Source organism: Phalacrocorax aristotelis, chromosome 4, assembly GCF_949628215.1.
Source record: "Phalacrocorax aristotelis chromosome 4, bGulAri2.1, whole genome shotgun sequence".
Lineage (NCBI taxonomy): Eukaryota > Metazoa > Chordata > Aves > Suliformes > Phalacrocoracidae > Phalacrocorax > Phalacrocorax aristotelis.
Window position 1 is genome coordinate 55,808,275 of NC_134279.1, and position 26,855 is coordinate 55,835,129.

At 36.3% G+C, this 26,855-nt stretch overlaps 1 protein-coding gene across 1 annotated transcript in view; it reads left to right on the forward strand.

The window, feature by feature from the left end:
- The window catches only part of GABRA2 (gamma-aminobutyric acid type A receptor subunit alpha2), a 57,885-nt gene extending 32,682 nt beyond the window's left edge, over window positions 1-25,203 (forward strand). Inside the window, exons 5-10 of the mRNA XM_075091569.1 lie at window positions 5,344-5,564; window positions 7,475-7,557; window positions 10,514-10,657; window positions 11,460-11,612; window positions 19,625-19,827; window positions 23,379-25,203. Coding sequence (XP_074947670.1) covers window positions 5,344-5,564; window positions 7,475-7,557; window positions 10,514-10,657; window positions 11,460-11,612; window positions 19,625-19,827; window positions 23,379-23,687 — 1,113 coding nt within the window. The 3' untranslated portion in view covers window positions 23,688-25,203. The remainder of the gene's footprint in view (window positions 1-5,343; window positions 5,565-7,474; window positions 7,558-10,513; window positions 10,658-11,459; window positions 11,613-19,624; window positions 19,828-23,378) is intronic.
- Window positions 25,204-26,855: the final 1,652 nt, after the last annotated feature.

Genomic DNA, 26,855 nt, shown 5'->3' on the forward strand with positions numbered 1-26,855 from the left:
TAGAAATATACCACATATTCTTTATAGTGTTAAAGGTCATATATATCTGGTAGACATTACTTCTGTATTTAAAAATGAATATATGTTCCTTTGAAATGAAGCGATGGGTTAGTGCTTAAGTGTTTAACAGGATTGTTAAGGGTTTTGATAAAAAATAACCAACAGTGCGGTTTCAAACCACAACCCTCCTTCATAAGGGAGTTTATTCAGAATATTTTCAAGCATTCTGTTCACCAGTGTATGAGATCTGCACCTCCCAAAGACCTGAAAGGAATTTCTGGCTGTCTGCTATTTCCTTCTGTGTTCCGTGTTTTGTACACATCAGAAGGTGTTTTGGAAAAGGACAAGTGGACTCAGTTTATACATCTCTGCAGTGAGATTTGATGTTGGATACACAGCTAGTGAAGTACTTTTACAGAGCCTGAGTAGTCAGTGTTTGTGATTGAGGGGTTTTGGGAGAGGAGAATTGCATCCTGAACTCTTTCAGTCCTGATATTGTTATACAGTTGTTTGGGGTTTTTTTTTTGGAGAAGAGGTAAGTAGAAAGTGAGATGGAGATGGCTGAAACATTGGTTGTCCAACCTGGTAGACAGGCCTAGGTAAAGCCAAGCCATAGAACGGTGTACTGAACTTTGAGGCTTTGCAGACTGTTATAGTGTGTTAGCCCTGGTGTATGCCATTTGCACCGTGCCTAAGTCTATCCCACAGAGAATTAAATGACCTAGACAATGAACTAATAATCCAATCCTCCCACTGTAAAGCTCATTTCAGCATTCACTCAAATGCTGAAGTTTGGTAAATTAATTTGCGGAAGTTCCATTACAAACTTGCACTCTTCAATCCCACAAATATCAGATTATAGCAAGAATGCATATACTGGGCAGATTACTTTGCTTTGAGTAATTGCATTTTTTTGAGTCTGCTGTCTAAAACTCTTTCTTGGTTTTCTTGGAAGTGGTTTTGATACTTAGTTGCATACTAGCCATGTTAGTATTCAACAGTACTAGTTGCATACTAATATTGTTAATGTTTTTAAGCTAAACTGAAAGAAAAATTACACATTGCCTTAAGGTAGATATGACACAAAGAATGTGCTTTTTAAGAACTAAAATTAAGAAATTATACTAATGTAAAAAGAAATACCAATATGAAGTCACTATATTAGCTAGGTGAGATTTACGTCCATGAATCTTATGTGTTTATCTTGTCAATCTATCAACCACAGTATTTCTGACTGTCTGTAAGGAATCAATAAAAAGATGTGTGTGCCATTTTCCCTTTCCTTATTTTTAATTTTTTTGTGTTTGCCTTTTTAAAGTTTATATTTTAGAATATTGAAAATTTGCTTTCATAGTTATATATGTGTGTCAGTTAACGGCTTTAACAATGGTCAAGAAAAAGCCAAACTTTCTTTAGAGAATTGACTGAGAAAAATTTTTACAAGTAGGGAAGGAGCAACTCTGGCCTGAACTATTCACTAAACAAAATGCTGTGTTCCAGAGGGTGATTAATAAAATGTTCAGTCTGCTCCACAACAATACCGCTTGCTAATGGACACTCACAATTTTTGAGATGTTTGGAACACTTCCATCTTTACTCCAGATGCAAAGACTGCCAAAATCTGCCAACCATTAGCTGAGAGGATGAGAGTACATTTTTTTGTTGTTTGAACTTTCCCCATACAAATCTGGTATTAGCAAAAAAGACGACTGTCATGTAGGGAGGAGGGATTGCTTATACTCAGGTCAGTTAAAGCTTCTCCCAGAAATACTAATGTCTTTTTTTACTGTGCATACTGTTATACACAACTTCATATTAAAAGAATGAAATTCCTTCACCATTTTATTTTTCTGACCATTGAACTGGCAGAGGCTCAAGTGCTTCTTAACGCTATAGAATCTCATCATCTGTACCTAAAATTTCATGTAAGCTGGTATAATACATATTTGAAAGATTATGTTTAATTGTACAATGTTAGGGTCCAGCTGTGAAAGCACCATTTCATAGACAAATCAGTAGGAAGCATTTGCTTGTCTAGAAATGATCACAGGAGTCCTTTGTAGTCCCAGAAGTACGCTCTTGCGATTTTGTGGAGATTCTGCACTATATACTGGAGAGTGGTTTGGTAATGTCCAGAGACAGCACAGCTTTTTTCATATAGGAGAATACCTGCAGATTGTATGAAATAAGTATCAGGTATTAATTTGAATCTTTTTTTCTAGATCCCAGATTTGCATTTCTAACAGAATGTTAGTCCTGCTTGGAAAGTAAACAGCATTTACCAAAGTGGTACTTACATAGAATAGGAAATAGTTACAAAATCTTTATGTAGCATCTTTGATAAATGCTGCCTTTTTATCACATTAAATATATTCAACATACTTTAATAGTTTCCTGTTTTTTCATTTGTTTTGTATGGTAATCATCATAGGGATATTCATGATCATAAGTAGAATAAATTTGGCTCAGGAGGGAACATGGGATCAGCGGATATAGTACTCAGATGCAAAAGGCATGGGTTGTATTTTGCTTTTCATGATCACTCTGTAAATATGCTTGGACAAGCTAATTTCATCTCTGTGCCTTGGTTTCCCTTCATACAAAATTGAGATCCCAATACTTCTTTTAAAAAATTCACTGAGGTCTATAGAAAGATAAGTTATTTAAGAACTATGTGAGATTTTATTGCTATTGTGGTAAATGGAAGGAGGTGTTCATGATCATTCACACCAAACCTTGGTTTGTTCCATGTTTCCATCTTCTAAATGGGATGTTCTACAAATAAAGATTTCCAGCGTGGATTAGAGGGAGAGGTTAGAATTACCTGTGGATCAGTCAGAGATTTATCAGTGGGATCTTTCAAGGCTGCAGCTCAGATTCCCTCCTGCTTATTTTGCTTCCTAAGCAGTTGCCATGCATCAGATGTGGATTTTTGAAATGTTGTTGTTTTGATTTAGTGGCATTTCATGTCTGCTTTTTCTTCTATTTTATATCTCTTGTAATTCCTTTTATATATGTTGGAAGACAGTGAAGAAGCAGGACCTTTGCAATTCTTTATTGATGGAAACATTACAAAAACTTAAGATTTATATTCTAATCATTTATGTGGAGGGATATTTGTCAAAGGAACCTGTAGGACTTACCACTCCCATTGAATTTTAGTGGGATTTCAAAGTCTTACTCCCTCAGGCTCTTCTTTCCGCTTCTTTATACCTCAAACATCAATCTTATCATACATAGCAATGATTTATTAGCAAAGCCCCTCAGACAGAAACCACAAGGAGGCTTTTAGGGCAATTGTTTTCCTTGAACTACCTGGTATTTCTAGCTAGATTTTATATATTCCCCCTGCTTCTATCACAATATTCCTGCTGCTGCTGATCCTCCATGATTTTATGTGTTTTGTGACTTCTTCTGGTCAACAACTGAGCGGACAGATAACTTGGAATTTGTAAATGGGATTTTAAGTCACAGAATATTTAGCAAATAAAACAGCATATAAATCAGCAAATAAGACAGGACAATTGAGTGTGATCTATCATAGAGAAATGGGCAAATTACTTGTCATGAGGCCATGTCTCTGGCAGTGTGAGAGACAGTAAAAGATCAAGTATAATGTCAAAGAAATACATGTTTTAGAGTGCATAATTTTGTATTTCACATATATTTTTACTAAAATATTATTAGAGATAACAGCAGCTGGCATTAAAGAAACCCAAGCAAATTAATTTTCAGTGTACTGTAGTGTTAGTTTTATTTAATATTTGTTTGAATAACTATGATTTTAATTAGAAAAATGACAAAATTGTATTGTAGTAATGTAAGACCTCCTGATAATGCTAAAAACTGCAGTTGTGGTTTTTGTCAGGTTAGTTTATAAATACCTTGTTACATCGTTCCAAAAAGATCTCCCCAGGCACCTTTCACAGTTCCTAATGACAACTGCTTTCTCTCCTGCCCCTGCCATACTCCTTCAGGTAACAGAATTCTCTTTCCTTTATTCCACATGATCATCTTAGCCTTTGGCCCTGACTTGGAAAAGGTCCTCACAGCTCCTTGGCTCACAGACCAAAGGAGCTGAAAAGGGCTGTTGCTTCTTGCTGTCTACTCAGCACTCCTTTTTTACCACTGTATGACTGACTGAGAAAAAACTTAAGCCTTGTTAATCCACACACAAGGGAGCCAGCAGAAAGTGATGGGGGCTGATAAGTTCCTTGAAATCACTTTCATATTGAAATCATTTGAATATTTTATATTAGTTGAATTTTATCAGGACTTGTCCATTCAAAGATAATTTACTCGAAATTGGTTTACGTTAACTATAGCATTTGCAGAGCAATTGCAATAGTACAGACTGTTGTAACATAATAATATTTTGAAATCATGGGTCCATTTCGCACCTGTTCAACAAAACTGAAATTGCACCAAGGTAGCATTTGCCAATACACAGAATACAATTTGCTTCCAACAAAGTTTTTAAGCTCTTCCATTTCCAATTCATATGCTGCGCTCACAGCAGCAAACCACTAAATCTATTTACAGATCCAATTTGAAGTTAGTGATGAATTTACATTATGAATGTTTAATCAGTGTCTTCTTTGTTTGTTTGTTTAGAACAGCAACAAAACCCAGCAGATGGGATACCCAGCACTGGGTGACACAGGCATCTGGTGTAGGCCATCGGTGTTTTCACTTGCGTCTTTTTCTCCAGACTGTACTTCCTTCCCAAGATTAGGTATCAGACTAAAGTTCAGCAGACAGGGTCTGTCACCTGTTAATCGTCAGCTATTGTTCCCTACCTATGTACTTTTGTTAATAAAATCCATGCCACTACAGAGCCTCACTTTCCCCTTTGGAAGGATCTGCCTTATATCAGTCTGCCTGGATATACTGTACCCTTCCTGGGTAGCCTTGTTTCCTTCCTTCCAGTCCCAGCCATTCTCTGTGCTCCCGAAATGCTGGGTTACTATCCTTCAGGTGCCTCTGCTGGAGGAAGTATTGAATATCCTCTATGTATTTTTTTCTTACTTCTTAATGTAAAATAGCTGTGTTTATTGAAATTATCCTTGTAACGCATACTATGTGTATCAGGTACAGAAATCTAAATATAGGAAGGGTTTGATAACAAACAACAGGTAGCAATCATGAAGGAGAATGTCATACTCTTAATAAATTGATTTCCTGTTTATTATTATCAGTATTTTACAATTCTGTGCAATGATTGTTCTCCCTTGACAATTTTACCGAGGGAATTTTTACAACCAGAGCTTTCCTAGTTTGGCCCTCAAAAAGCAGATCAATGTTTCATTGTGTCACAAAAAGCGTATCTTTATTCCATTGCAGGAATACACAATAGATGTTTTCTTCCGTCAGCGGTGGAAGGATGAGAGATTAAAGTTTAAGGGCCCAATGAACATTCTTCGATTGAACAACTTAATGGCCAGCAAAATCTGGACCCCAGATACATTTTTTCACAATGGGAAGAAGTCAGTGGCTCATAACATGACAATGCCAAACAAGCTTCTACGAATCCAAGATGATGGGACTCTCTTATACACCATGAGGTAAGTCTTGTCATCTGTTCTCTACTCAAGCTATTTCTCAATGTGACTTTTCCAGATAAGGTTCCAGGAGGACTATCCTTTGTTTCATTCTGTCCCAGCAGAAAGAAAGCTAGGAAAACATATGTTTTGTTTCCAGCTCTGTTACAAGTCTGTTGGCTGATTATGAGTTAGATCGGTTTTCCTACATGTTCCTCAGTTTTCATACCTCTGTAATGTATTAAAAGACACTGACCACCTGCATAAAGCGCTTTAAGATCTTCAGATGGTAATCACTGTGTAAGAATTATTAAGAATACTCAGTGTTTACCTGCTCCATCTTAGAACGATTAAAATAGTATATGACTTTTGCCTGTTACTGCACCTATTCTACTGATCGTGTGAGCCCTTAAGCAAATTTATTATTAAGATCAGCAGCAATAAAAAAATAAAGAGGAAGAAGAAAGGGTTAATAAGGCCTCAAATTCTTTCCGGCAAGAACTACAGGGAAAATATGTCTTATTCTATAATAACAGTTTCTTTATATCTAATTACAATATTTTGCTTAGATTTTTAATTTTTCCATCCTGTGGATGATTAGCAGCTAAGATAAACATTTAGCTGGTAAATGTATTAAATTTGCTTAGAAAATAATATTTTTGCTTAGGCTCAAATCAATATTTAAGCTTGTATCTGTATAAACTGACTGGAATTGTCTCCCTCCAGAAGGTGTTATAATCATGTGCTATAAATAATAAGAAATACTATTTGAAACCATTCTGAAGAATTTTTTCTTAAAAACATAAGATGGGCCATGTCAGATAGAATTAACTAGAGCATTTGCATGACTTGTAAGTATGTTGCTTCTGAGGGTATGAGGTTAATGTGTAAACTTTTCATTGTCTAGATTTTAAACAACCATTTTTATCTGTGTCTATTTAAAATGATAGTGTGATTTATATCAGAGGCTCATGCAGTTCTTTCCTTTGCTGTCAGCTGTTTGCTGATTTTTCTCTCTCTCTGCCCCTTGACCTCAGAAAAACTTCCCTCAGGAGTGGGGGAATAGAAATATGGAATATTTTTTGGGGGGGGTGGGAGAACATAGTGGGGAATACAATGACTACGACCCACTGGGAGTACAGGAGGAGGTAGCTGGTGTTTTTAGGCTCAATGAAGAGGAACGAAGACATCCAGAAAAAAATCTCTACCCCGAGGTGACTTACTGGATAGGAAGGAGAAACAGATTTATTGTTTTTTAAGTTAAAAATAATGGGAAAGAAAAGTCTGTCTAAAATTTTCTTCAAACTGGTTTAAATTATTTTGTATTGTATTAATCCCCATCTTTGATACTGGGATAGCTGGCTTTTTTTTTTTCCCCACAAAAACAGTAAAAGTAAATGTATTGTTAAAATACTGTCATGCTTATACATAAATAAAAATAATAATCACAAGTAACATGGAGAATAAGTGGCGGCAGTCTTCTGAAAGAACACAAATGGGATTTTTCTACATCGTCCATTAAAACTGTAAAATAAGAAAATTCAGAAAACACAGTCCTTTGGCAAATTAACTGTATTTTATGTGCTTTTGTAATGAGTCTTTGAGAGCTGTATAATCACACATGTACCTCAGAATATTATGAGAAGAAAATGACTGTTCTTAACAACCTGCAGTTACATAATTTATATTTTCATTTAAATGGCCTTTCCTCATAGTTTCGAGGTCAGCTCTTTCAGGTTTTTGATGTGATAAGTCAGTGCCTTCCAAAGGAACACATAAAAGGAAAGAAGCAAGAGCTGATTTAAATTTTAATTAGTTTAATATAACATTTCAGTTTCACCTCCTAAATCAGCATGAACTCTGTTCATTTCTGTGGAACTGATTTTCTTGTCCTGCTAACTGACTTAAATGCACAGCGGTCTTTTGCCTTTTAGGCTTACAGTCCAAGCTGAATGTCCAATGCACTTGGAGGACTTCCCTATGGATGCTCACTCATGCCCGCTGAAATTTGGCAGCTGTAAGTATATAATGAGAAGTCTAGCCTTTGATTTGATTAGTGAATATCTAACATTGCTCTGCATCGCTTTGTTTCAGTAAGTTGTTACATGAGAGGTTTAAAACACAAGATGGTACTTTTAAAAATATTTGTAACCTGACACACTGAAATCTCATTTCTCTATTCAGTGTTGTGTCCTCTAATGTATTTTAAAGCTTTCTTGACTCCGGTTAACAATAAACACTATGCACCTAATTCAGCACTGCACTCATCTACTTTTACTCCAGCGTGCAAACTGTACCAATGAATGCAGACCTGGGAGCACGTAGCCTGTGTAGTATTAATGAAGATTAGATTTAAAACTTCAAAGAATGTTTGTTTTCATTTATTGAAATATTTATTTTCTCTTTATTGTTAGTGATACTTGTTTTTACATTCATAGTCAATGGAGGCAACAACAAATGGCTTCTTGTGATAAAAAATTTTACTCATTGGTGTATCTGCATGTTATAGACAGGTGGACGTTGATCTCACTAGTATTAACAGCAGCATAACTTCATTTACCTATATTACAGCCTTTCTTATTCTTCTTTCCGAATTAGGTTCACATTATATACATTTCCTGCATTTTGTACACTAGAACGTTTTATTATCCTGCAGCCTGATCTCTGTGAGACCCAGGAAAGGGGATTTTTTCTTTAAGAAACTGGTTAATACCTTTAAATTCTGGCTAGTTTTACACTAATTGCAGCCACCACAAGTCACAAAACAGGTGATATGCTGCCACTAAGGACATCATTAATCAGATGAACATTGTCATAGCACTGTGAACACTCTCCATAACCCTGACATACCCCTTTTCCTTGGAGTTTGGAGTAAATTAAACCAAGCCTGTGTTTCTGATGATGTTTCCACACTACAGGGAAATCTTAGCTATGGAGATAAAAGCTCATTAGAATTAATCATATTTGTATCATAGAGCCTTTTTTGCCCCCAAAATATTACATTTGTAATACATAATACAGCTTAACTAACTAACACCAGAGGTGTTAGCCAAAATCGGCTACTGACTAATAATATTTACATATACGTGTGCAGCAAGGTGTGCTTGATTTGTAAGGTGTGGGAGGAAAAAAGACTCATATGTAGCCTCAAAACATCTTAAAAAGCCCTGTAATAATGAAACTGATACTCAGGCCAAGAGGGTACTTCATAGTATGACTTCATTTGCATTCCTAAATTGGAAACCCTTCTGACTAAGTATATTAGACTTTGTGTAAACCGTTTCTTATTTTTTCTTTTTTCCTCTTGATTGTTTGGTCGGGGTCTTTTGTTTAATTTCTTTGTTCTCTGTCCATGGTGTCTGGTTTTCTAGTAAACAGGAGAATTCAATGTGCGTTTAGAAAATGTGATTTTAGAAAAGCTGTCTTTCATTTCCCCTGTAGTCACCTGTAGTCCAGCCTGTTGGCACATCCAGGGAACTCTTATTTCTGTTCGTTTTGAATGGCTTCACACTCATTTTATTTCTTTACCTAGAATTTATTTCTAGATTATGGTGCATTTTTCAGCTTATTTTCTGGGATAGAATTTGAATGATGAATAGTGATTAAAATAATCAGGAACCCTGAGGATTTTGGTTGAGCTGAGGCAAGTCTGCCAGTGGTATATATTTGTCACAGCACTTCGTATGCTGCTAATCTTACATTACTATGAGGATCATTGGCCTGTATTAATGTCTCAGGGTCTTTTTCTATATATACGAGAAAAGCCAAACAATGCATTGAAGAATCTGTAGCTTAATAGATTGCCTCTCTTCATCCTTATCAAAAAGTTGAGCCAACAGTGGCAAGGATGGGGACAAATCAGCAGTTGGCAATACTGCTGGTTTTCATTAAAGCAGAGGCCTTCTTATGGAAAGCTGGAAAGATGAAAGGGAAGTATCAAAAATCTCTACATGCTGCCCACATGCTAGACCTTTTTAGTTGTGCAGTTTATGGCTAGTTGCATGAAGAAGCTTCTTTCTGGGCCTCCAAAGATTTCTCAAGTGAAAAAGTTTGCAGCCCAACAGAAATGTTGCTTTTATTTTTCATTTCACTATGGTTATAGTGTAAGACTTAAAACGTACTCGTCTCAATCAGTCAAAATGAACACACAATTTCCTCCATCAGTGGCTTACCCCTTTCCTTTCATACTCCATTTGTTGGTAGAGTATTAGCCTGGAAAAACTTGCAGGACATACACTCAATTTTTTTTTTGTTTGTTTCTTACTTACTGGAGAGGCATTAATGCTATTTAAAATGCAGTGTTGATTTGCTTTCAGTCTAGTTTATTTTGACAGACCCTAGGCTAAATGTATGTTCAATCATGAATGCGCTGAGAACGCAGCCTGCTTAATGTCAGTGCGTCCCACAAAAAATGCCCAGGAGTAAAATTTAAGAGGGTAGGCAGGGCAAGGCACAGAGCTACTACAGGTTTGTTAAGGGCATTGTCACTGAACCTGGCTTCCCATATTTGGGTATGAATTTCAGCTAATAATGAAATGCTTGTGATGCACTCCCAAAGTGGAGAGTGGGGACAAGAAAATCAGAGAAATTTAAGAATGAATTTTCAAAAATGCGTGTCCTGAATTTTCCAAATTGTTGTTCTTTTATTCTGGTTTACCATGAGGTTTAGGATATATTTAATATCTAATCTCTGACAAGTTTTTTAACAGGGTAGAAGTGATGTCGTTTGTAATTTAATAGCAATAAATTGTGATTAATAAGATCACAAATGAATGCCCGGTTCCAATGCTGCAATAGGCATTTACCCTATAGTAAAGCTATTTTAAATGGCCAAACCTATTTTTTACCATATGACTTTGTTTTTGGGGTGGGGTGTTTTTTTGAAAAATAAGTAGCTCTTCTAATTCTGTGAGTTTTGATGGCAGATGTTTAATTTAAATTGCTGACAAAATATTTTATCTTATTTCCCACAGATGCATACACAACTTCAGAAGTGACATACATTTGGACTTACAATGCTTCAGATTCAGTGCAGGTGGCACCAGATGGCTCAAGACTGAATCAGTATGATCTTTTAGGCCAAACAATTGGAAAAGAGACAGTTAAATCAAGTACAGGTTAGTAAAAGATATTTTAAAGAAAAAGGAGCTGACTCTGCTGTGAAGAACATAGCAGTGCTGGTGGTGTTAGAAGGCTGCTGAAAAAACCTGTTGCAAAATGTGGGATATTAGGCATAGTCTATTAATACATGGTGCAAGTAACACATAGCAGCACTCTACTGGCTCTTTCAAGTTAATAAGTAACTGGTGATAGCAGAGGTGAACTGGTCCCCAGTGACTGTATTTTAATGCTTTCTGGAGCTCAGTCTTGAATCCTAAAGTTTGTAATGCAAGACTGGGGTAATTGTTTAATTTCATATGATAAATGACAGTTTTTGTCTCCTAAATGGTGAAGCATGCAGGTTTCAGCCATTTTTTCTTCCATCATGTGTTTTGGCACTAAGCGTTGGGTTCTTCTGCCAGACTCTAGGCTGTGTTCCTACGTGTGCCAGGCTGTGATGGACCCCATGATTGCCTTCTGACTGTAGATTAAATTCTCAGGGTGCCTTTGTGTGACGGCGCACAGTGGCTTATGTGCAGAAGCCTGCAGGACTGAAGTTCTTGTTAGGCCATACAAGAGTTCCTCTAAGTTCCTGAATACTGGTCTTTCCTGGAGCTCAGTGGGAATAAGATGTAATTATACTCAAAAACTTTCTTACATTCTGTAGGATGCTTTCTACAACAAAATACATTCTGTGCAATTTAACCGTAGCACATTTGGTTCACATAAATGTACCAAACTTTCTTTTATCAGAGAAGTGGACTTTCTTAAGATGATAACCTTTTGTTTCATTGTATTTTGTTTGTTTGTGGCACCCAGGTGAATACACAGTAATGACAGCTCATTTTCATTTGAAGAGAAAAATTGGTTATTTTGTCATCCAGACTTACCTTCCCTGTATCATGACTGTCATTCTCTCTCAAGTGTCATTCTGGCTGAACAGAGAATCTGTGCCTGCCAGGACAGTCTTTGGTGAGTATGTTGTATAGCATTAGCTTTGTTTGCAACAGCTGAAGCTGTTAGGAAGAATTTCTGAAGTCTGCTTGGTAAAGGCCTTTTTCATGCAAGTTTGTATGTTTGTAGAATGTGATACTATTTCTAGTCCAAACAGCTTTCAACTGCAGGTTACAGATATCCTGAGAATCCCAAAGTTTTTGGAAATTAGCACGTTCAGGAGAACTGTCCATATATCCTTGACTCTTTTAAAAGGAAAAAGTTTTCACAGAATGGAAAAAGTTTATATTGTTTCTATTTAAAAAGTAAATTTAGATTATTTTCTGAAATGTCTTACCTACCTTAATATTATCCAAATATATTGGTACTTGGTAGATAAGCACATTTCTAAATATATTTGTAAATCAAGCAAATTAAATTTGAGTTTGCTGAATTATTTGAATGTGTTAAACTTTGCAAGCAGCAGTTCTTTAAAAGAAACCCTATTCTAGGGGCCTGGGCAAAACTTTCTCACTAATTCAAATTGGAGTGTACTATTAGGCAGCGAACAGCTTCAGCAGTGCAAAATAATGGTGTTTCTCTTACAATAAGGTTTTGCTCTCTTATTAAGGCAAAGTAACAAATGTCTTTCTTATTTGCATAACTTAAAGTTCTTTTGATTTGTTTGCTTTTAAAGAAATAGAGACTAGCACAACAAAAAGAAAGCACTGTCTGTGTGGAATCAGCCATCAGAAATGCTGCATAAAATTGTATGATTAGTCATCAGTAAACACCATGCACTCTTCAGAAAAATAGGCCAAACTCAAATGCATATTAAGTATGATGCACAGCAAAGCACTTACTGTCTCTCCTTGTAGAAAAAATGCCACACAAAGGATCATGAAGATTGCAGGTTTGAATATGAGCCTTACTGAAATCAGATGAAAAGGGTCAGTGGTTTTAGTGGGACCTGAAATCTACCATGTTTTCCCAGGCAGTTATCAGGCAGATTTTTTTTGTTCTTTCTTCAAAATCTTCTGTGAATTTGTTAATTTCTGCTTATCAAAATGCACATTCCTGTTTTCCAGCCTTGCAAATACACTGTCAACTCTTTCTATATCTCTGTCTTTGCCCTTTTCTGTACCCCCTCTTATATATTTAGGACAGTGTAACTGGTTTATCCAAAAAAAAGTCTCACACCCTTTCTTCCTAAAATGCACTTACTGTGTCATTGGTAACAAGGCACTACATCAGTAACCAGGCACGAGGATAATTTTCCTGGAGTGTTGTCCTTTCCTGCATACCTCTTTCTTGTTCTTGATTTATGTTTTGTTTCATTTATGTTTGTGGTTTTTTTTAAAATAAGTAATATCTGCATGGCAACCTGCTGCTTTACTCTCCTGAGGGTTTAGCATAATATGGATAATGAACAGTGTCCTGTTTCAAAATGCCTTGAGGGAACTGGGTAGGATGGCTGCAAGAACAGAACCACACCATCCAGTGACAAAATCTAAAATCTGTTTACTAAGCACAATGGGTATATCAAGGAGATAGCAATTTCTATGCTAGTATTTTATTTCTACCCCACAGACATGCACCTTACGCACCAGTCAGGGCTCTGTTCCCTCCAGGCCAGCTTAGAGTGGCACCCTGAACCCAGAGGAACAAGACATGTCCAGGCTCTGTCTGATGGAGCAGCCTAGCCCCTGCATGCAGCCTTTGTGTCTCAGGCTTAGCCTTCTGCATTGGGTTGGCTGTACCTTGAGGAGCTATTTCTTAACATTCTTTTACACTCTAGATGAGATTGTCAGCATAAGCTGCCGATAGTCTCTCTAATCGTGTAGCCCCACGTGAATCTCCCTGTCTTTATACCTCCTGGCAGCAGTTGTCACTGGGATTTCTGATACCCTCTGCCTAAATGTGTTACAAAAATGTGAAGTTAGCCACAGCTTCTTAATAATGTTCAGCTTCTTGCTGTTTTCTGCTCATACTGAATTAATCTTGACAGTTAGAGCTGGGCAGGTACACTCAAGGTCTCATTTGGGTGGTACTTTCAGGTAGACTCCACCCAGTGACACATGAAGCCTAGCTACTTCCGGCAGGGAATATAAAAATTGCAGGAGATTTTCCATTTTTATTGATCATACTTAATTTTCAGTTTTTATATGGAGTAGTCACTTGCTAGATACCCAGCTTTGCATGGTATAATAAATGTATCAATATTAAAATTATTAAGTAGAAAGTATTCGTTTTGATAAAGTGTTTTTCAGAATCAATGAGAAATTTATTTCAAGTACCTTCTTGAGAGCTACCAAATCCTAGAAAGGACGAACTACTGGAATACTGTTCCTTTCAAAGAAACATAACTCCCAGTTATTCAAAGCAGTACTTCGCACTTACTACTTCATGTTTGAAAGTTACTGTTCTTTCCTCTATCTATTCTCTCACAATGCAGTTTCAACTTCTAGGTTAACATTAAGGACTTGGTATAATAAGGCTTCCTTTATAGTTGAGCTCTTTAATCCCTTTCCTTTATGGCATCTATTTAACATTGTTGACCTAAGCTATCCCAAATGAATTATGGCCTAATGTTATATTGTTTCAACTTTGCTTTAAATTATTGGAAGAGGAAAATTTTATCATCATTAATTAAATAAGTCTTGAATGTGTTTTCTCTTGCAGATAAATTTGAAAAGCATTTGATTGCATTTTTAACGAAAGGGAATAAGCCTGGTTCATAATGCCTTCATTTAGTGCAAGATTACAATCTGTTTCATTTAGTAATGTGTTTATTGTTACGCATTTAGTGTCAACAATATTAGCAAAACTAATCTTGTGCAGCTTATTGAATTCTAGCTTCATTTTTAATGGGTCATAGCATTTAGAAACATCATGTATTTGAGTAGCAGCATTAGATGCAGGTGACAGAAAAATCAGAAATTAGTGATACACTTACCTATGTGTTTTAACTCACACAGTGTAGCAATGAGAATGTTAAAATGAATGTAGTTAGATATATATTCTTTGATACCCAAAGTAGGCAAGAACAAAAATTAATAGTCGTATTATTTTTTAATACATTGTCCAAGATGCAGAATTTTAAATTCACATAGTTATGCTCTCTTGTCAGGACTCTGGTCTCTCTAATAATTTTATTCTTATGCTGCATTCCTATCCATGTGTTTTGTTTGTTCTTGGTTTATCTTTTCTGAACCTATATTAATTCATGTACACTTTGAAGCAAAAAGCCATTTAGACCTGAAATAGACTTTTAAAGTCTTTCCTTACAGAAAGGGGAACCTAAGAGAAGTTCAGCTTTGTCCTCTGGTTATATTTACATGGGAATTGAATAATGTAGACCCTTCCTTTTGAACAATTCTGTATCTACAAAGTACCTTTGCCCATTTTGTTAAAAAAAAATCTCAACTGGCTCTATTTACTTCTCCTTTCACATGCCGCAGATTATCTTTTGTGCCTTTAGAGATGTCCCACCACTCAGAACTTTCAGTTTATAACTTCTTAATTGGGAATTTCTGCTACTTGTAGACATAACACTCTAGTGGTAGGCGGTGGGAAAGCATACCTGGACAACTGTAGTCCTTAGAGACTGATCTGGCTGCAAAAGAACTAATATGGCTTCTCAGCTCAGTGGTGTGCCAAACCACCAGCTCATGGGCCAACAGTGGCATAAAGACATGCGACTTTTACTGGAGCTGGGGTAAATAGCACTTGCCGTTCAGCTTTGGGCATTAGCTTAGCTGTTGATTGATGGAGAGCTCTGTTCCATTGCTCAGTGTTGGTACAGTGAAGCAACATGAGCACCGACTTCACAATATGTATATGTAGCTTGACCAGCTGACCGAATGCAACTTTTCTGGAAATAGATTATGTTATGGTCCTTGGCGTACCATGCCATTTAAAAAGGGTTCTGGCTTTTTGTGTTGTTCTTTTAGTGAAAAGGGTATACAGAACACTTGAGCTATTTTCTAAAATCTTTCTCTCAATGGTTCAGACTTATTTCCTGGTGTCTAAGCAGAATCAATGTACACTCCTTCCTTATGGTATTGTTAAGTAATACATATACATTTCATAAGTAAGAGAGAAACAGTATGGTGTGTAGCCAAATGTTATGCTATAATACTTTAAAATTTCACTATCTCCAGAATTTTTAAAACTTTTGTTTAGACCTCCAACCATTTACTCTTGGAGTGATAAAATGAAGTAGCAATCTTTATTCTGTAAAAGGGACAACACTCTGTTCTTTCTGCTATGTTATTTGTGTTTATAAATCTATTCAGGTTTTGGACCAGGTTGAGTAATCTAATTACCTAACAACATTTGCTATTACTGTTAAGAAAGAGAGAGTGAAATACAAGAGCAATGGAATCCAATTCCTAATTAAAAAATAAAAGTAAATTATCAATCCTTTTGCGATATGTTCTTTAAATGCTATGTGTGTCTTTCCAAAGTGCTGTGATGAAAAAATAAAATTCTGAGAGGAGTAGCATGACATTGTAAGAAATAGAACACCTTTTAAGCATTTTGTACGAATTATTTGCAAAGCTGAAGTACCTCTTTTATTACAGAAATGTCCTTTGGTAACTCATTATTTAGGCCTTTTACTTGCATTTTCAAAGGAGATGTCCACATTCTAACATGAGAAGGCTAGAACATGATTTAGTTGATTAAAATCTATTCAAATTAGAAAAATCAGGTGATACACAAGAGGTGAAATTAAGCGTCCAAAAGAACTTGTCCCTGTCAAGGAGTAGCCTGACTTTTGCACACAAATACGGGCATAAACTAGTCATCATGACAGATTTTAACTTTAATATTTATGTGCTAGCTCCTCCAGTTTCCACCATATGTTTTTAGTTAGGCATTTCTAGTTTTTCAGTTTACCTCTTCTGCTCTTGTGTGGCAGTGCCCAATACTGTCGAGTGACAGAAATTGTTTGCCCAAAGGTGGCTGTCTAACTTTAAGCACATCTTGGATGGTATCCATCTGTCCTGGAATCCAAAATATGACAGAGCTGTTATTTTCCTCATATATAAGTTTAGTGCCAATGAAAAGTGTTGAATTTACAGCCCTGGAGATAGATATCCTCTCTCCAGTGAGCAGATACCATTTCAAAAGCAGCACCATAAAAAGAAATCCCAAGCAATCAAATAGCTCCAGTCTTGGCCTGAATGGATAAACCTGTAGTGATAGAAGATATTTAGCTTTTATAGGCATGCACTGCTGAGAACAAAAGTTGTAATGATGTTGGGGTATATCTACTGTCAAGTATTAAATACTTGGTCCTCTTCAGAGAAATGTCAACAGTTTATTTTCTGGATCCTTTTTAAAGACAAACTGATGACTGCTCATGGTCTCTCACAAGGTGATACCTGTCCATGTCCCTCTGGTACTCATTCAGTGTCACATCTGCTGGGTGCTTGGCTATAGGAGATCTTGACCTGTATATAAACTGTGGTCCTTCTACATCATACTGAGATATTATGCAGTCTTTACATAGCCTGTTAAATTAATTACGCTGTTCAGAGTAGTATATGATTTAGGGGAGAGGGTTGTTTTCCTCTATGTTTTGTCTACCTCGTTGTAGGGCAACAATCTACTCACTGTTTCTAATACCAGTTTTAGTTCACTAGTGTTATAAATTAGATAATGAGGAATGTTTTTGATCTGGTCAGTGTATGGGTTTTATGGGGTTTTAGCTTAAATCTTTGAGAAATTGTGTTTTGTTTTACAAGTTGACCATATTCCTCCACGTTAATAATTTTTCAGTCCTCCCAGGTTTAGCAGCAACAGGGAGGCAGGTTATTTCCATTCAGTTCTTTTTCATAAAGAAGACTTGACAATACTGATTTTTCAAATTAACTATAACGTGCAAAATCATCTGTCTTTTGACTGAAGAAGAATAGCAAGTATAAAAATATTAGAGGCTCCTAAACTGACAGCTATCGCAAATAAAAAAAAAAAATTTAAATTTTTCTGTCCGATTTTTTCCCACTCAATTCAGGTTAAATGACTATGGTAGCTTGAACATCACTGAATTTATAGAGTGAAGGAATAAATGAAAGTGCATTGGCAATTGTCTGACAATGTGCTCTTTGATTAGCATTTGGGTCACAAAGTGGTGTGGCTTGCTGAACTTTTTAGAGAAATTGTCAACTCGTAGCAAGATACAAGATGTAAATTCATGGCGTTTTAATTGAGACTAGAAAAGGTCAGCAGTTAATCTTAAATTAGATTTCTGAAGAAGCCAATGGGGCTTCCAGAGGATTAGTTTATTCTAAAAGGTAGGACTTGAACAGAACAGTACCTTAGCAACTGTATATATTTACATGTGGATAAGGTCACCTTATCTGAGAAACAATCACTTTACTGATACTTCTGTATAATTAAAATTATTTATCTGTGGCTCAGGACTGGTGTTAAAATTTGCATATGATAACTTTAAATGTAAGATAGACGGCCTTTTCCCTGAGGTGCTGAAAATAATTAAGCCATATGTTGTATGGGTGTTAGGAGAGAATATGTTCTTAACAAAATATATTGTCTACACATTTTCACACAATGTATTATGATAGCTGCTTCTTTTTCGTCGTATACACTAGTAGATCCCAACAGTGTCACAGCTAATTCCAGACCAAATCCACTTCTTTAATTTATGGAGGCTGAAAAACAGCAATTAGAGAATTATGTTTGCTAAGGTGTCTGCATAGTGTGTGACTCAGCAGGATGTTTCTGTGCCTTGTTTTCCCTGCTGCACAGACCTTTGGAAGCATAGCAAGGGAGAGGAGTGCTGAGGCTGAGTCTACTTAGCACCCTCAGAGAGGGAGATTCTTTACAGGAGGGATGGAAATTGCAAAGCCTAAAGGTGTCTGAGTAGGTATATAAATGCTGCCTTTCTTCCCTCTCACACGGTGGTTGAAAATGCTTCTCCTGTAGCAGATGGAAAATTTGAGCTAGGTCGATCCTGCAGAACCCAGGTGGCAGATTGCTGACAGTGGAGGACCTGCCCTAGGGAGAATGACTACTTTCTCTTGGGAATCCTCTTACAATAATTTTATGAGTGCGTAGTTGTTGAAGCTGTGATGTGCTGTTACTAATATTTCTGCCATGGATCATCTTTGCCTGTCATAATGGGGTATAGGTTTGCAGATCTGTGCTAAGTATATCACTTTGTGTTGCTTTTCACTCTGGAGACGTATTTAATGGTGTGACACAAAGGGTATAGTTTAGTTTGTCTAAGTGTGATTCAGCCTGAGGTGGGAGAACTGATTTACTGAAGGAATGGAGGTTGTGTTTGAGGCTGTGGGTTTCTGCTTGCTAAAACTGATTCAGAAAAATGTTCTTCTCTTCCTTTCCTACCATGTATCTTTTTTCTGATTTTTTTGGAGTATAATTCCTAGCTTCCTACTGGGTCTTCATTATGCACAGAGTACTGTAAAGTGCTTTTAACAACTGCCACAGTGAAAGAAGAATCTTCCTGGATCATCAAGTCTTGTTTTCTGCCACATAATACACAGTTATAATAATCTGGCATTCCAAGTCAATATGCTGTTCTAGACAAAATCCATGTTACCTGAATGAAAACTTAACCTGTTTGTGTTCAACTGTGTCACCAGATGGTTAGTGAGACAGCTATTGGAAAAAAAATTCATTATTTCTAATAACAAAGGTCAGTGTGGTACTGTCAATAAAGATCGGTGCCAGATATGCAGCCACTGCGGTAAAGCCAACCAACATTAACGTATTAATCATTATTACTCTAATGCTGCAAAATATTATGATTCCATTAAGGAGTACTTAATTTTGTCCCTCACCAGTCCTGATAGCTAAAAAATCCACCAAAACCCCAAAATTATCTATCTCCTGTAAGTAAAATCTTCAGCTGAATAAAAAAAGGGAAGTTTAGACAACAAAATAAGCAAATTTTCCATAGTGTGCCACAAACACACCATAATAATTTTTGGTTTGTGTTTTTGTTAACATTCAAAATCCAAGTAAAATTGTTGATGTTCTGTTGTTTTGTCCCCTTGCAGGAGTAACAACTGTGTTGACAATGACAACACTGAGCATCAGTGCTCGAAATTCACTCCCCAAAGTAGCATATGCAACAGCTATGGATTGGTTTATTGCTGTTTGTTACGCATTTGTATTCTCTGCATTAATTGAATTTGCAACTGTAAATTATTTCACAAAACGAGGATGGGCCTGGGATGGAAAAAGTGTGGTGAATGATAAGGTAAGTCCTAAGGAAATAACGCTATTTCCAGTCAATTCCACTAAAACAGCTGTAATATATTGTTTTGATATAATTGGCTATATATATATAAAAAGGTGATGCTTTAAATCAAAACAATGTAGATGTATTTTTGTCCTGAACAAAAATATATATGCCCTGATGTAGCTAATTTCGCTTGGTCTCAATAATCCAGATTTAATTATCAAGCACATTTTTTTTTAATGTTGGGAACTGTCTAATTTGTTTCTTGACCCTCAGATACAACTGTTTAACTAGTTACTCAGAAAATTTAATCCAGATTTTATTGGTTGATCGCTTTTTTATTATTTAATCCAATTGAGTTGGAAATAAGAAAAATATTTCAGAAAGATATGTGTATATTAATTTTCCTGGTGACTAAGGATCAGAAAAACACTGAATGCCCGTATATGTAAAAAATATTAGTAACAAAATCTAGAAGTTTTGAACATTTTCAGTATTCTGGAACTTACCCCTAATGATATATAGACATTAATTTTTAAACTAATTTAAATAGCAGTTGCACGAAATTCTGAGTACTTCTTCACCTATGATGTACTGATGCTCTGAGAGCACAGAAACACAGTGAAGCCTTAGTTTTCTGGTACTGAGAGTAGTGTAGGTGTGGTAGCATGAAGAAATTTTAACCTGATAGAATTTATTTTGTGAACAGAATGAACTGGTGCTACGCCTAAATTTGTGTCAAGCTTTGCAGTTTATAATTATAATAACACAGGATAAATGTTAAAGCTGACTTGTTGTTTTGACTTAGTATACTATAGGATTTTGTCTTACCCAAGTCGCTGATTCTGTCAATGGAAAAAGATTTCTCCTGACAAATAATACTCTGATTTCTGTGGTTCTCCTTAAAATAGGATAGAATATTATTTACTTCCTAGATGATAATAGTAGACATGAAGCAAAGTTCAATTAACTGATGGTTTCTCAGCACGTTGATTGCATAAAGCACAATGCATAAAGAAGCAAAAGGTCAGTTAATGGTGAAGGAGAATTAGAGGAATTGAATACACTGTTTATAATTCCCTGTGGCTTCTGGAAGGGCATGAACTATCCATAGCTTCAGGATCTGTTCCCTCATGCTAGAAGTAGATACCGAATTACTACAAGTTTATCAACATGTCATGAGTGAAGCTTTTCAGACTGGCATGTTGCCCTGGCATTGTAATAATGGAGGGAGCCCTTATAAACTCTCTGATCATCCTTTGGCTGTTCTTTTAAATTAATATAACCGTGTTGTCTCATGATCTTAGGAGTGGCAGCTGTTTAACAGCTGGGTAGTATTCCTTCCCTAGGAATGACAAAATTAGCTATTCCATTTTAAGATTTATATACCATTCACATGTCCAGTCCTCTATTTAATTCAAACTGACTTAAGAAAAAGCTAAACTTCTAACATATTCATTGTTGCTCACACAAAAATATCATTCATCTTTATGCTGCAGGTCTCATTAATGGTATTATGGATACCTTTTAAAACACACTAAGTGTGTCTGAAAGGAAAGAATTATAGATCAATTAAAGTGTTCCTTTCATTATTTGATTTGGTAATTTGCTCTTATTTTTGCTGAGTGCGTCTGTGCACCTAAAGCCAGGCTTACTCTTCTCCAAATAATGAGAAATACATTTCCTCAGCGACAGTCATCTGCGTTCACATTTTATGGAAATTCCCATCTAAGTGCTGCCAACGTGGACTTTGTCTCATAGGAAAGAAGGTGCAGGGACAAGCAACATATTTGATCAGCCCTTTTTCACACTCCAGTCAATAAGGAACAATGCTGATTCCTACCTGATTCCAGTTTTTCTTTTTATGTGACACCATCTCCTGAGACAAAGTATTTGGGGCACAACATCTAACTATGAAAATCTTACCAAGATGTGTAGATGGCCATGGTAAATATCAAATTGGTCCTAATTTAAAACCAGAATTGGAAATTGCATAGATGCCTCCCAGTGGAAGCAAAAACTTGGAATGCACCTGTATGAGAAATGTCAGAATTCCCTCACTTGTGCCACTTCCATTAGATCAAATTTAACTCCCCTGCTCCAAGCAGGGTCAGCTGGGGATGGTTGCTCAGGGTCACGTCCAGACGGTTTTTTAATATCTCCGAGGACAGAGACTCCACAACCACTCTGGACAATCTGTTGCAGTGCTCAGTCACGCTCACAGTATAACAGGTTTTTTTGTATGTTTAAGTGGAATATTCTGTATTTCAATTTGTGCCCATTGCCTCTTGTTTTTCCATTGGATATCACTGAGAGGAGTCTGGTCTGGTTGTCTTTACTGTCTCCCACCAGATATTTATGTACATTGATAAGACTTCCTCCTGAGCCTTCTATTCTCCAGGCTTAACAGCCCCAGTTCTCTCAGCCTTTCATATCTCACATGCTTCAGGCCTTAAATAATCTTGGTGGTCCTTTGCTGGGCTTGCTCTATTATATCCATGTCTCTCTTGAACTGGGGAGCCCAGAACTGGATGTGTCTCGCTAGGGCTGAATCAAAGGGAACGATCACCTCTCTGTCTGCCTGCTGGCCGTGCTCTTTGTAATGCAGACCAGGAGGCTGTTGGCCTTTGTTGCTGTGAGGACACATTGCTGGCTTGTGTTGAGCTTGGGGCACCAGGATCCCCTGGCCTTTTTCTGCAAAGCTGCTTTCCAGCCCATTAGCCCCAACCTGTACTGGTGCATGGAGTTATTCCTACCCAGGTGCAGGATTTGAATTTCCCTTTGCTGAACTTCATTAAATTCTTGTCATTCTATACCACTTATCTTCTGCTATTTTTTTTAGGTTCTAATTCCCACTTTCATCACTGTTATGCATTCTTTAAACAAGAATTTCTGAAAGACAGAAATAATCCTTGGGCTAGTTCTCAGCTTACTTCTGCAACTACCAGGCTGGAATCCTTCTTTCTCTTAATTGCCATCTCTTTCTGACTTCTGTGTGTATGTATATGTAAACAAAACAATAAACATTTCTCCAGAATCTCTTAAAAATGTAGACCATTTCTGAAATTCCTTTATTTATCGGTGGTATGTTATGAGATGTTCAAATAATAGTGATGCTAGATTTATGTGCGAAAGATGACCTGATTTTCATTTTATTACAATGCCGGGTAATCTTTTTTTCCCAGTCCACCCATTCACTCCTTCTAGTTGTCTTAACAGACAACTAGTAAAAAGCCAGATACAAAGCAGCTAAAGACCAAATCTTTTCCAGTTATCCTTACAATTGCAGTAACAGACCCTTCCTCGTATAACTTCAGTAGGGCATTTGATGGTGCGAGAGTCCATGTTTTTAGAGCATTCTTATGTTACCTGTACCTTCTTTTCGGATAGACTAGAAGTGTCCAACCTGTGATTCTGTGATATTTGAGTTTATCAGTATGTATTCCTGGTATTTATTTTAACATACTCACGCATACTTGTTTGTTTCTTTTACATTTGAAATTATGTTTTGTTAAGTCTATTCTGGAAAATACACATTAAATATTTAACTTCATGCTGTCTTCCAATAGAAAAAAGAAAAAGCGTCTGTCATTAAGAAAAACAATGCCTATGCAGTGGCTGTTGCCAACTATGCTCCAAATATTACCAAGGACTCAGTGCTACCAACCATCTCCAAGAGCGCTACAACTGCAGAACCCAACAAGGCAAAACCAGAAGCGAAGCCACAGGAAGCAAAGAAGACATTCAACAGTGTTAGCAAAATTGACAGAATGTCTAGAATAGTGTTTCCCGTCTTATTTGGTACTTTTAATTTAGTGTATTGGGCTACATATTTAAACAGGGAGCCTGTCTTACTTGGCTTTGCGCCATCAACCTAAAAGCTGAAATGCACTGAGGACTTAAAGCATCATTCTAATCAGATAGGTTGTTCGCTATGTACAGTACGACTAATAACTGCTAATCTGTGAACCATTATGTACAGAGTGTATATAGATGTCTTATCTGTGTATCTCCAAAGGAGGGACACAGTGTTAATTCATGGGTCTGTAAACAGATAGCACCCATGGCAAACATAGCCAGCTCTTTAAAAGTTATACCCAGGGGAGTTCTGTTAAACTAGGATTCAAATATACAGAATTATATTCTCTCCATACAATAAAATAAAGATATGATCCTACATAATTATTTAGGAACAGTATTTTTTTAATTTAAAGTTAAAATATTTTTCTATAAAGTAACTAATTCTACTTTAATGAAAGAAACTGTCATTTAAAAAAGTGATTTTTTTAAAAAGGTGTAATTGTTTCATAAAATAGCAGTACCCATGTACATAACAGAGTATGGAGGTCGTACAGTTCTACTGTTCACATTCTGGATACTAGGTAGGCTGAAGAGGTAGTAAAGGCTACTATATGGCAAAACCCCTGAGTTTCTTACTTCTGTCCTGTTTGAAGTTGTTAATAAACTCTTTTAATTGATTTCAGAGAAAAGCAAGTGTTAATCAAATTTCCGGTATCAACCAACTTCCACTAGTGAACTACTGAAGTGAAATTCTTTTCACTGTTTTATTTATTTGATGTTGCTAAGACAGATTCTCTGGATTTTTTTTCTTTTTTATTTTGGTCTTAATTGGATTATTAGATTAGATTCATGAAAGCACTCAGAAATTTTTCAGGGTTAAGTATATCAGTAATGTAATACACTCTTTTTCCTTGCTTAATGTTTTCCTAAAACCTGCCATTAAAATATTTACCTGTGTTTGTCCCAGAAAGCATGGTTTTCATGGGAAACAAGAACCATTTAAGTTCAGGAAATTGTCCATATAATAAAAATTACTGCTGCTTTTGTAAATTGCAAGTTTACATTTCGCTGACATAACTTTACAACAACTTTGTATACTAGAAATGGTTTTGCTAAGATTTGAATGTTATTTTTTTAATAAAAGGTCATGCATCATCAGTAGGTATCAACTGTATTTCATATACACAAATATAACTAAATTGGAGCTGCCATTTGCAATTTTATATGAACATTTAATACTGATCAGGAAAACTGTTTTTCATCTGAGCCTTTGCAAAGATTCTTTATGCCCCTAAAGGCCTGGTAAGTCATGACATAAGTAATAATTGTGTACTGTATTTAGATTTTAGTATACTTGGCCAATCAAAAATATTTTGATTCACACATACATTAGCAGTTATTAGTTGACCTTTAAAAAAAGATACACCTTTATGATGATGTCTTCGAGTAGAGACATATGTAGTCGTATAGTGTCATTTATTGCAGTTTTGTACAGTACTTGAGTATAGTGCATAAAATAGATATGTTCAGAGTTTAACAAAGTTGTACAAATATTTCTAAAATCAAATAAAAGAGTATCTTAAGACATGGAAATGTGCTAAAAACAACAAAGAGAAACACTGCTTTCATTTGCTGTTTTATTTTCTTGCTTTTTCTTTGCTTTTAATGTGATTCTGTTTTGTACTTTATGTGACAGTATAGATGCCAAGGTCACAAATGCATATTATGAATAGAATTAATAGTTAAGACAGAGTTGACATCAGTAAAATAAAGATGTTTCGTAAGTTATAAATGAAAGGGAGAAGCATGGACAAGGTGTGTATCCCTTGAAGTCCCTCTAATTAAGCCGTCAGATTAAACCTTTCTCATCAACAGTAGTTAAAAAATGAGCACTTTACTTAGAACATTAAAATAAAAATATCCTTATTTTTCATATATATTTATATATAAATTATAGATCTTCCATGTAACATGGAGATGTGTGCAATAGTGTGATTATGAGCATAAGGCTGGAAGGCAAGCAATAACAAAAAGGTTTTTTCATGGTATAATTATACATTTTTAAAATGTTTCATTTGTAAATTATAAATTATCCCTTTAACGTCACATTGTCCAGGTATGAATAAATATATAAATATGTGCATATGTACAAATAATTGTAAATATTAGAACTGTAGAAAAATCCCTTCACTTTTAACTCTGTTTTTGGCAAAGGGCTCTGACTGTATAGTTTAATGGAGGCCCATGCTAAACTGCTCTTGAACTTGAGCAGCTTGATTATGTTTTCTGTAGTGGAGGTCTCCTTCCTGTGACCTAGAGGGAGTTCTTACCTTCTGTTCGTATCAGCAAGACCTAGGGACTCTCCAAACCTCACTGGACTGGGCGATGAGAAACAGAGGTTTGTGCTTCACCCTTGGCCATATCCCAGGTACTCCAGACCCTTCACAATGTTTAAACAATGTTGGGTATTGCTTCATGCATGACACTGTGTAGTCAGACCCCTCCCCACTACAAACATGCGTGTGCTCAAAGGCATGTTGGATTAACTGATAAGGAAGGATTTTTGCATCCTTACCCAAGAATGGGACCCCTCAAAGGTTTTTAACAGTACGAGTCTTCTCCAACAAGACTTCTTCTCTGGAAGATAACGTGTGTAATGCAGAGCTGCACACAAAAAGGGTATCTTCAGTTTGCACATGAAGCCTGATGCTGTCTCGTGTTAGTCAGCTCTGCTGCTACTGCTTATATTGGGTACAATTATTTTTTCATTCACTGACCATTTTCTCTACACTTGTGTTACGCTTAGTCAGACAAAAAACCAGGTGTTTATCACATGCTAAAGATACATTTATAACATGCTAATATAGAAAAATAGGCATACTCTATAAATTCACTCATTGAAAAATAATCCATTTTAAATATCCACATGCAGTGGATTATTTTGGCATCCAGCTTTCAGCTGGTTCCTGGCAAATGAATGTCTGGCGTGTGACATTTTACCAGAATGAATCTGGCAAATTCAGCTTTTGGCAATCAGTAAATCAGGAATACTGTGGGCGTCAGCAAGGCTTTTGAGTGCGTACACCCCAGAGAAGTTTCACTTTTACATTTAGTTCAGTTGGTCTGTGTTACAGCAAACTCTTTCTGTGGGAGGAAGGAGTCTGCTTTATTGTTTCACTGCTGAAACATTTATAGTGAGTAAACTGACTGCACATAAGTTGCAAATTTGTAAGACTAACAACTAG